General features: G+C 37.3%; 1 protein-coding gene across 4 annotated transcripts in view; it reads right to left on the bottom strand.

The window, feature by feature from the left end:
• Nucleotides 1-2,480: 2,480 nt before the first annotated feature.
• Nucleotides 2,481-12,055, bottom strand: part of LOC134349277 (short transient receptor potential channel 7) — a 138,075-nt gene continuing 128,500 nt past the window's right edge. Inside the window, exons 7-12 of one of the 4 annotated variants that reach the window (XM_063053344.1) lie at nt 11,594-11,789; nt 9,389-9,604; nt 8,740-8,777; nt 8,411-8,429; nt 6,482-6,557; nt 2,481-4,157 (exon numbers count right to left, since the gene is read on the bottom strand). In XM_063053344.1, coding sequence (XP_062909414.1) covers nt 4,021-4,157; nt 6,482-6,557; nt 8,411-8,429; nt 8,740-8,777; nt 9,389-9,604; nt 11,594-11,789 — 682 coding nt within the window. In that variant the 3' untranslated portion in view covers nt 2,481-4,020. Of the gene's footprint in view, nt 4,158-6,481; nt 6,558-8,410; nt 8,486-8,739; nt 8,778-9,016; nt 9,023-9,388; nt 9,605-11,593; nt 11,790-12,055 lie in introns of all 4 variants that reach the window. The other 3 variants (XM_063053343.1, XM_063053342.1, XM_063053345.1) reach the window with 3 other exon arrangements.

A 12,055-nucleotide genomic window follows, 5' to 3' on the forward strand; every position in this document is an offset into this window, starting at 1 on the left:
CAGACCATTCCAACTTTCTGACTGTGTTGAACCTGAATCAGGCTGACCCTAGATGTGTGTTCTTTATTGGACATGGCCGTCACACCTTTACCCGTGTGATGCCAAGTCACGTGGCTGTTAGTCAGAGATGGTCAACAAGCCTAATTGCCACAAGCCACAATGAGGGTTACTTTTTTGGGGGCTTTGTTCCGGGATGAAATGCTGTATGAATGCTGTACAAGAATTGGACAAGTGGTTTGTTTGTGTTTTAAGTCCGTGTTAAACTAGTGTTTTATGGAACTTAAGGTGCATCATAATTAAGGTATTGTAATATATGCCACAGAGATTAAGGTCTGGTACAATACGAAGGGATTATCCACTTAATGCTTGTGTTCTGAGCGATGATTTTGCCCAAGTTACCGATGAAATGTTATATAGAAGATTGAATTCTGTGAAAGTATTGGGGAAAGTTACACTGACATTTTGATGAATCAGTTGGTAAAGATGTTGTGTTAGTTCAGACCACCAGTGATGTGACTGAATTCACGCGACCTGATAGGTTTACCTGGAGAGAAGGGACCATGGCCAGTTCATATCTTTAGAGTTGCTGAAAATGTAATGGAGGGTGCTGAATATGCTGAGGATGAATTTTTTTTAAAAAGGCAAGCTCTCTTTTCTGACAAGTGAGGGAAAGACTTTGATGTGAAAAGTTTAACAAGTCCTTTAGTTTTTGATTTAAATTTTGAGCTAATACATCACCGGTCGATAAATGTCAAAGTGTATCTGCTGAAAGCCAAAGCTATCGTAGGCTGAGAATGCTCTCTGGGGTCAAGCCCACACCCGATGGGGAAGAAGAGTATGAGGCTTGGGCTGAGCACACATCTCAGTTAATGAATGGCAGTGCTCGGATAATATGGAAAAAGTAGAGACTGGCAGAGAGATTAAAGGGTCTGGCCACTGATGTAGTGAGGTTCCTAAAAGCAGAAAATCCTTTAGTCATGTCAGCTAACTAAATCCACGTGTTGGAAAATGCTTTTGGCACTATGGACAGCTCAGCCAATCTTATGATGAAGTTTAGGGACACATTCCAGGAGGAAGGAGAGAAGCTTTCTGCCTACCTTTTCAGGTTAGATAACTGCTGCCTTGTTTGTGCTGTAAAGGGGTCATTCAATTAGCTGAGATAAATCATTTCAGAGCAATCTCGTGATTTCTCTATGTATTCAAATACCCCACAAGATGCATCCTCCATCTTTTACTGAGTTACTTGGAGAAGTAAAAGGAAGAAAATATGATGGAGGAGCAGAATTTTCCAACAGTCAGGTACCACAGGTTGCTCAAACAGAAAAGGAAGATGGAAAACTTCAGAGTGACCCAGTTAGAGAATGGCCTGGCATCTCAGAGAGAATACATTCACTATGAAAAATTTGAATGTATTGATAATCATTTTGAATATTACAATGAAAGTGAAGATTTGGAGGTTGCAATTGTTGAACGCAGTTCAAATGTGTTTCTAGGTGTCTGCGCTGACTTTGTTAACATACAGTCAATCAAAAGAACACCAGTGTACACTGAATTCCTTTGATAACTAGAAATCAATAAACAGTTTTATAGTATTGTAGTAGTATTGGTAGTGTTCTAATTTGTTACGCAATTAATTTAAATACATAATTTTTACTCAGTTAAACAGTAGTTTATCTTTTTTATACCTTTTTAACTACAGTGGACTCCTGTTAATTGGGACACATGGGGACCAATACATTTTTGGCCCAAGTTAGCTGAACTTTTATAGAAATAGTTAAAAAGAAATTTAAAAGACAAACTACCATTTAAATGAGTAACAAAATATGTATTTAACTGAACAAATTAGTTCTGAATTGTCTTGCTGCTTATTTCTTGGCAACTATCAGTGAGAAAAATCACTGCATTTGAACACACACGTGCCACTGGCATTATTTAAAAACTTTGTTTTAAGCATGGTGCACTGTCAGTGCACGCAGCTGACTACAGTTAGAAACTGTTGACAACAGTCTCCTGTCCCAATTAAGCAATATAGTGTCCCAAATAAACAAAGGGAATTCTGGCTATTTTTCGATTAGTTTTTATTCTTTGTAAGAGTTGTCCCAAGTAAGCAGCTGTCTATATTAACGGATAGCCCAATGAAATGGAATCCACTGTTTCTATGAAGCTTCAGCTAATTGTGGTATCTGCTTAATTGGGCCAAGATGTACTGGTTCTGATGTGTCCCAATTAACTGAAATTGACTGTATTTTGTCACATTGAATATAACTGTCCTCACCTCTGATTTACTTTGTGGATTAGACCTCTGCTTGAACTGTGTAAAAGTAATATTGAGGAAGTATACCTTTCTTGGTTTATGAAGGTGAGTGCATTCTTGTAACATAATCTGCTTCAAATTAAGTACCTTCAGGATTTCACTGCGTTCACATACTTATCACTTGAAATATTCAATGACTGGGTTAAAAAATCACTCCAAAGGCTACTTTTATTTGATTAAAAACAATACAATATATAAGAGACTTTCAACATGAGCAGTTAAATATTGATGTACTCAAACACTATTATTTAAACTGTGCTAGTGATTTGAACAACAAAGTTGAAACAACTGTAAAAGTTGGCGCAATGGCACAGCTAATAGAGTTGTTGCCTCACAGCACCAGAGTCCCAGGTTCAATCCTGACCTCGGGTGTTGTCCCTGTGGAGTTTGTACATCCTCCTAGTGGCTGCATGGGTTTCAGCCTGATGCTCCAGCTTCCTCCCCCATCCAAACCATGAATGGGTTAGTAGATTAATTGGCCGCTGCAAACTGCCCCTAGTGTGTAGTTGAATGATAGGATCTAGATGAAGTTGATAAAATCTAGGCAGAATGAGACTATTGTAGGTTTGCTGTAAATGGGTATTAATAATTGGCAGACACTCCTGGACTAAAGGGCCTATTTCCTTGCTGCCTCTCTACAAGTCCAAGTTGGAAGAAAATCAGTCTAGATATTAATGCTCGAGTATTAATTTTTGTTTTCTGAAAGTAATGTTCTTATAGAATTTGAATTCAGAATTAAACAGCTTCAGATGAACAAAGAGAAGCTGTGTGTGACTTTCAAATCCAGATGAATCAAACATTTAATTATGGAACAACACACACAATGCTGGAGGAACTCAGCAGGCCGGGTAGCATCTATGGGCAGGGGGGTGGGAAGGTACTTTTTTTCTATGGATGTTGCCTAACCTGCTGAGTTCCTGCAGCATTTTGTGTGTGTTGCTCGGATTTCCAGCATCTGCAGATGTTCTCTTGTTTGTGATTTACTTACGGAAATCAGAAGTGGATAACAAAGGGCAAAGAGTCAGCTAAATGTTTGTGAAATACAAAACTGAACAAAATAACAAGGAATAAAGTGCCAGCTATAGGACAGACTGATCTCATGGCTTGGGTTTTGTTACTTATTTTGTTAACAAAAGTGAGATGAAAGACTTTAACTTCCGGGTTGTAATCCACAGAGGAAGTTATGTAAACATGATTACATGTTTTTAAGTAGACTTTTCACATTTATTTGTGTTTTCATCATAGTTCAAACCAGGATTGATAGAATCCTCAGTAGCAAGAAAAGTAATTGATCCACTACCACTGCCAGTTGTCAGTTAACCCTAACCTATAAGGGACACATTTCTTAAAATAAAATGCTATGACTTTAATATCCAACTTGTGCAATGTTTTCCAATTACGGATACATCTCCAAGCATAAGACTGGCAGCAGGTACTTGCTGCACATTATTACTGGAGGCTGCTGCATGCTCCACCAATACACATTCTGTCTGGTGTGGATTCAATCTTGTCCCTCCTTGTTGAATTTCAGTCTCTCTTCATTCTTCCCCTCTTCATTGCCCTAATGTAAAAGGCAATCTAATTGTGCACAGCTAAATAGACTGGTTTCAAATACTATTGTATAAATTAATTCACTTGTTATCTTGTCTCAGACATTTTTTGCCAAAAAGATTATTTCTTTTAAGGTACATTAAAACTGATATCAATTATTTTTTGAAGTTTTTGCCAAATTTGTCACTGAGTTGCTGAATGAGATGTGCTAACTCCCCTGTTGCTTGTGACTTTTCCTCCAGGAGTTCATAGCGAAGACTAGAAATGTCCTGTTTGATCTCCTTCAGTTCTCCTGAAATAGAAATGTAACATTAGGTTGCTGGTTCTGAAAATACAGGTATATGAAAATGAATATCAAGCACTTAAATTATAACTTGGAAAATTTAAATACACCTCTACAATTCTCTGTGCAGTCCATTTAGTGCCAATGTCTTGCCGTATATTTGTGGCTGTCTTTCCATGTTCTCTCTCTCTCTCATCTTCCTTTACAGAATGCCTTAAACTTGTATATCCTAGTCAGTTATTTGGAACATATTTTCTTCCATCTTGTACATAATTTTTAAAAACCCATTCAGACCTTCCTGCATTTCAACCTGGTAGCTAAATCTCTTCTCACTAGAATTGTTTTGGTAAATTTCCTCAGCTTCACTCAAGGACATATCTCAATCTTTCTGAAGTGTAGAGACTGGAAATGAATATCAGACTCGGGCTGTGTAAGGAAGAGCTTTATAAAGGTTTGGGATAGCTTTTCTGCTCTTCTATTCTCACCTACGAAGCACAAAATACCATGCACTTGGCTAACTATACTCTCAATATGTCCTTCCATCTTTGGTAATTTGTGCATAATACAAATTCCTCTGTTTCTGCATACTCTCCAAAACAATGGCATTAGGTCTATATTGCCATTTAGTATCCCTCTATCAACATGCAATGCCTCATGGTTCTCTACATTAAAATTTCAGAGGCTAGCTTTCTGCCTGTTCTGAGAGTTAATGCTTTGTTGCAGTTAATTGGAATCAATGGCAAATTTTGAAATTTTACACTAATCAACTCCAATATATAGTGAAGAAAGCTGTGACCTTTAACAGTCTACGTTTGGGAACATATTGATTGATTCCTGGGATGGCAGGACTTTCATATGAAGAAAGACTGGATGAACTGGGCTTGTACTCATTAGAATTTAGAAGATTGAGGGGGGATCTGATTGAAACGTATAAGATCCTAAAGGGATTGGACAGGCTAGATGCAGGAAGATTGTTCCCGATGTTGGGGAAGTCCAGAACGAGGGGTCACAGTTTGAGGATAGAGGGGAAGCCTTTTAGGACCGAGATTAGGAAAAACTTCTTCACACAGAGAGTGGTGAATCTGTGGAATTCTCTGCCACAGGAAACTGTTGAGGCCAGTTTATTGGCTATGTTTAAGAGGGAGTTAGATATGGCCCTTGTGGCTACGGGGGTCAGGGGGTATGGAGGGAAGGCTGGGGCGGGGTTCTGAGTTGGATGATCAGCCATGATCATAATAAATGGCGGTGCAGGCTCGAAGGGCCGAATGGCCTACTCCTGCACCTATTTTCTATGTTTCTATATCAATTACAATTTCCTAATCAGGAAAAAAATAACCATTTATATTTATTTGCTGCTGTCAATCTTTAACCAATACAAGTCGTTACCCTTCTGTTCCATGAGCCTCTGCTTTGTTAACTGACTGGAACATGAATATTCCTGTGGGGTGATGCAGCAGAAAAAGTTGAAGGGAGCACATAAGATATTTACATGGAGTATGTATATGTGATGAAATGCCATATATTAAACCTATTTAGAAAAACTAAAATCCAAAATTTTCTAACTGATAATGATGTAAACAGTGTCAATCAGGACTTTAAAAAGATACTGGACCCAGATTTGAAGTCCAGAGCTGCAGAGTGAATAGGATTGGCTGGATTGCTTCTAGATTTGATGGGCCTAGTGAACCTAGGCTTAAGGAGAATCACAAATGTGCACCTGTCTGGATTACAGTGATAGCTGGCCAGGGTCACCTTTTTCTAGTAACTACCCCTAGAAGAAGACAATGGATAAAATTCAGTTTACTACTTTTATTTCAAGCTCTATAGGATATTTGTTTGACCCTTGAATGCTTTGCCAACCTTTTTTTTGAAACATTACAAATGATTGGCACCTGCACATCTGTCCTGAAATAGAGAACCTATATGCTCAAATGCATACTTCATTTATCTATTATAAATTTCCTATATACATTTTTATGCAAATAAAATGCAGACACTCAGTTTTCAGCTACTCTAAAGCATGATATTTACTTAAAAAAATGTGTGTGTGTGAGCTTCAGTGGCAAGGCCAGCGTTCATTATCCATCACTGATTGAATGGACTGCACAGTCTGCATCCAGAGCCATGTAGGCCAGGTTTCGTAAGGACAGTAGTTCATCAGTTACCATTATAGCAATAGTGAACAATCCACTGGTTACACAGCCTGCACTGCAGAGTTTACTTAGTTTTAAATTTCATTGGTAAGTGTTTAAACTTGTCTTCAGCTCAATTATCAAAACATCCAAATTCTAGTCCATTGGTTAAACACTACACCAGAGTTGAAAACTACTTGCCTTCATTAACTTCATCATTTTCTCTGTCAACCTGTGCTTTCAGTACATATCGCTTTATTAACCGTTTCATAATTCTCTGTAATATGTTAAAGAAAATAGTTAATTTATTACACATCCTATAAAGAATAAGTATACAGCCACAGAACTGCGAATATTTGTGACATTTTGGCATACTCTTATCAAGGTGCATTACTTTTGATGAATAGTGAGTTATAACTCGAGGCAGGAGTCTAGATTTCCAGCATCTGCAAAATATCTTGTACTTATGATTTGCTACTCAAGTCTCTTCATGGTATGCCTACCTAAATCACCTTTTCAGGAATTCAGTGAGACCCTGGCACTGCTTCCCCTCTGCTGTTCTCGGACTCTTCGACCATGTGCTCACCCAGACTCACACCTATTACCCCCTCGCTTGTCCTCCTCCTCCTCCCCCCCCCACCTTCTTATTCTGGCATCCTCCCCCTACCTTTCCAGTGCTGATGAGGTGCTTGGGCCCGAAAAGTCTGTATTAGTTTTCATAGAAGCTGCCTGACCCCAGTTCCTCCAGCATTGTTCGTGTTACTCTGGCCTTCCAGCAGAATCTCAAGTGTTTATAATACTCATCTACATTCTTTATCTGCAATTCAGAGCTGAATATTTGCATGCTGGAATACTCATGGAATACTTTAGATGAAAATATTTATTCAAATCCTCAAGTATGATTCTGTCAGCAAAGTAACATATCACTCAATAGCGAGGCCTTACATAAAGTTAAAAGCAACATACTGAATCCAGTCTGATAACGGAAGTCTCAGATTTTTCCTTCAGCAACAAGTTTGAAATGAACCAGCTGGTATGTAAATGTTTTCAGATCAACTGTAAGGTTTCATGCTAAATGCAGTTGGAAAATCTCAACCAATATATCTTGGTCTTAGATACATTTTTAAAAAATCTAAAGATCTTTTGAAGTACAATGACATTTTAAAAGATGGAACATTTCTTTAATGAAACACTCAAAATGTTGGAGGAACTCAGCAGGTCAGGCAGCATCTATAGAAAGGAATAAGGAGTTGACGTTTCGGGCTGCAATCCTTCATTACCACCCTGCCTGTGATGTAATCTTTTGAATTTAGTCAAAGAAGATGAAAGCTGGAGGAACTGCCTTTTGGATCAGATTTGAGTGTTTTTTTTAAATTACTGAACTGGGCAGTCAAAATGAGAGAAAGAAAAATATTTTCTATTTCCCAGCAATGATAGCCCCACCACAATGAGTAACATACACCAGAATCATTCACCTAATCAACTTAATGGAGAATATATTGCATTTTGGGGAGAAACAGGCCCAAGGATAATTAGTCCATGCGTGTATTCAGTTACATAATTTGGTTTAATTTTACCATTATTGCTATAGATATTTCAGATCATGACACTGACAATTCTTCCTTCCCCCACCCTACTCCACCCCATAGATGCAGCTTAACCTGTTGAGTTCCTCCAGCAGCTTCTTTTTCCATCCTATAAGAAGTTTTTCCTTCCATTCCCATAGCCAGTATTTTTCATGATTATACAAAAGGAATTAACCAGTTATTCACTATTTTTCTCTAGGAATTATTTGTAAAAACACCATCTCTCAAAGGTAATTAAATGTTTATGAAGCACTTTGAGATAATGGGTAACGAATGTAATATGGTATTAAATAACGGTGAGCATCTTTCTCTAAAAACATCAGAATAAACTGATTATGGAAATATTCAAGCAAGTTTATTTTGTAATTTTTTTGTTTGCATTGACTATGCATTAGATCTGTTTAATTAGTGCAGCATGATTCATTCTTTGTATCTGGCAGTTTTGTATCTTTCACATTAGGTTGGATTTCATACAATTCAATGTCTCCCTCTGGAGGAATATAAGCAATGTAATACAATGGGAGAATTTTCACAATTAACTAACCTGATATCTTGTTGGATTGCTAATGGGCTTTTTCAGACCACATCCTTCTCCATGTCCAGGATTAGATTGATACTGCTGACCTGGCTAGAATACAATTAAATGTTGATTTATCATCAGAATCAGTTCATTGTCACTGATTTGTATAACATGAAATTTGTTTTGTACCAGTTTTGTGCAAGACAAAATTACTATATACTACAAGATAAATAAATAGTGTAAAAGAAAGTAATGGGGAAGTATTCATGGGTTCATGGACCATTCAGATATCTGATGGAAGTGAAGAAGCTGTTCTTGAATCTTTGAGGTAACATTACAAACTTGTACATCACCTGATGATACTATGATTTCCATCTCTGAAGCCGTTGTGCTAGCAGCCTTCAGGAGGGTGAACCCACAAAGCTTTTGGCCCGAATGGGGTATCTGGCCAAGTACTAAAGACCTGTGCAGATCTTTAACCTCTCTCTTTGGCAATGTGTGGTACCCACCTGCTTCAAGCAGGTTTCAATTATACTTGTGAGGTGACCTGCCTCAATGACTTAACACCCAGTAACACTTATATCCACAGTGATGAAGGATATTCAAAGGTTGGTGATGAAATGTGTTAACTCTTGCCTGAGAAGTGACTTAGATCTGCTCCAATATACCTACTGGAGCAACAGAAATGCCATCTCATTGGCATTTCACTCAACCCAAAAGATACATACATTAGGGAGAAGGAGAGAGGGAGGGAGGGAGAGAGAGAGAGAGAATCCTTGAGATGTATCAAAACTAAGTTGGCTTATTTAAAAAAGAACAATGGATGTGAAAAAAAATGAGATTTCCTTAGTAGAATGATAAGGAAAAAGAAAGGATTTTATTTAATTAGAAGAGAAAACTGGAAATAGATTTAGAATTGAAATATTTTAGACTAATTTTGTAACAATATTTTAAAATTGTGATAAGGCCACAGCTTAGAACATTCATAATTTAGTAATTTACCTTAGAATTCAGCATACCCATTTCAAGGTCAGCTTCAGATTTTTGCACCTTGGATTTGCACAAGTGAATAAGGCAGATTTTAATTTTGAATATAAAGTAGTAAACTGACTTTGGGCTTGGCACAAGGTTAAATGGAGCAGGCAGAGTTCTCCCTTCATCAAAATATGATAGCCAGAGCTTAGCTCGAGCAAATTTCCACTCAACATCTGCATCCTCCTGTATGAATAAAAAGAGAGATTAATTATTGTACTTCATTTAGATGTAGGCTATACATTGACATCGCTTTTAAAAAACTCACTTCTTCGTAGAGCTTTATGGCACAGAAAGAGACAATTTTAATTCATGTTGGCCAAGTGGACCTATCTAGATTTACTCACTTCCCAACTCTTGATCAGGAATCTGGCAGCTTAAAGTTCTTCAACTACTCATCCAGGTGCCTTTCCAGTGTACCCAGTGTTCAGCCAGTGGGATTTTATTTCTTAAATTCCCACCCCTTCAACCAATGACCTAATTAATTGTCTTGTGTATTGATTGCTCTAAAAGGGAATTGATCTTTTTCACCCCCTCGTGATTTTACACACGATAACACAACTTTGCCATAACAAGGTAAGCTGTGAGTCCAGTTACAATAATCACTGCATTAACACTACACGTAATAAACAGCTCTAATTCATCTGTCTCCCTTTTCATGTATTTAATGACAAAACAATGTCTTAGGGTTTTACTTCCAAGTTTACTTTTGTTTTAATTTACTGACTAATGTACTGTATGATTTAGGATTATGAAATAATTCCAGCTATGTATAATTCTACCATAACACAATAGTACTAAAAAACAAATTTAAGAGAGAATGATCAGGCAACAATATTTTGTTACTTTGCAAGGTAGTGCTCAGTGTCGTACCACTCCACTACGAAATCTGGACTGTTTTTAGGCTGCACAAGCTCACCACTTGGTGGAAAAAGTGCCTCTTTCTATAGAAACATGCTCAATAGTGGTTATAATTGTTACCAGAGAGAAATCTCAGGGCTAGGAAGGTCTATGCAGACAAACCAAAGGATGAGGAGCCGGCCGTTAACATTGCTGACAGCAAGCAGCCTCTCTGCACTGAGTGATTTATGCTGATGGAGGACTAATGGAAGGTGGAGATTAACATAATTTTCCCAGCATAGTAATAGGAAGTGCAGGGGTTCACACCACCAACTAAATGCTCAGGCTTCAGGACTAAGAGCACTATACTAAATCAGTGCTTTGTGAGGTAGTGCTAGGTGGTGTACCAATGTACAGAGAGGAAGACTGTCATTGCCATATGATCTATCAAACTTGTGAGTGAAACTTCAGCTGCAATTACATTCCACTGAATAGTTTCAGGTTATTAAGTGCAACAGTTGTATCATATACATACATATTTAATTCTTACATGTGACATCTAGGAACTTGAATTGACATGCAGTAAATTGAACTTGAATTCTGCTGTTATATGAAGAATAAATACATTTAATTAAATTGATTCAGTCAAAGGTTCATATAGAGAGGCTAGGAATCAAGAGGTTAGGAGCCTTAAACATATTTTTAATAAGGAAACAATGCGATAGACAGCTAAACAGAAAAAGCTATGATTAGAGCATGGATGACAGTGATTAGCTAAAGGAGATAGTTAACTAAAAGGCATGGATTTGTTGGGCTTAATTACTTTTCTGGTTGCCAGACTTGTTCTAATTTCCATCTTTCTTTTCTGACCATAGGGGGCCAACGGTGTGGAAGCTTAATATTTCACCTCTGCTGCATCAGGACGAGTATCACTCTTAGGACATCTACCACCAGCTCTGGGTGTGATGAGCGACATTGACTATAGACTGGCAACCAAAGATAGGAAATTCAAATCTGGATCAATGACACATTTATTTAACCAACTGAGATGATGTTGGAGTTCAGGAGGAGAAATTCTTTGTAATCTTGTTGACACTGATCACTCTCTCTTGGACTGAGACTCAATTTTCTTAACTGTAATGAAGTGGCTACCACTTACCTTCTTCAGTAGATTTGCTCTGAATTCTCATTGTTTTTAACTTTGTGCCAATTCCTCAACCATCTGCAATTCCTTTGTAATTAAATGTTTCCAGTTACACTTCATACTGGTTATACCTTGTATTTTGAATAATCATACTTGGAATTAATTTTTTAAAAGAGAAACATTAAACATACCTCGATTTCTTGATAAGAACTATTGATCATAGCTATTAGCATATTGAGCAGCACCACCACCATTGTAACATTGTATACTCCATAGAGAATGTATCCTATGTTCTCAATAAATTTATGATCATACTTGAGGACAACGGATATCACTTCTGACAAGCCAAATATTGACCAGAATAAGGTTTTGAAACTCTCTTCAACACTAAAACAATAGAAAAGAACATTAAACAGATGGTAAAATATCAATAATTTCAAAAATAGGAAGAAAACAGCTTTAGAAGCATAATTTAAAACAAATAGAATCCACAAATGGACAGGAGATCAAAACTGGTACTTACTTATTCAGCAATGTTGATGATTGGAGTTAAGCTACTGTAAAAATTTATTGTTTTAATCAATGAGAGTTGGTGAAGATTTGAAATTGAGCTCTTCAGTAACATTGGCCCAATATTAGAAATCCAATCAATA

This window comes from Mobula hypostoma, chromosome 7 (assembly GCF_963921235.1).
Source record: "Mobula hypostoma chromosome 7, sMobHyp1.1, whole genome shotgun sequence".
Taxonomy (NCBI): Eukaryota; Metazoa; Chordata; class Chondrichthyes; order Myliobatiformes; family Myliobatidae; genus Mobula; species Mobula hypostoma.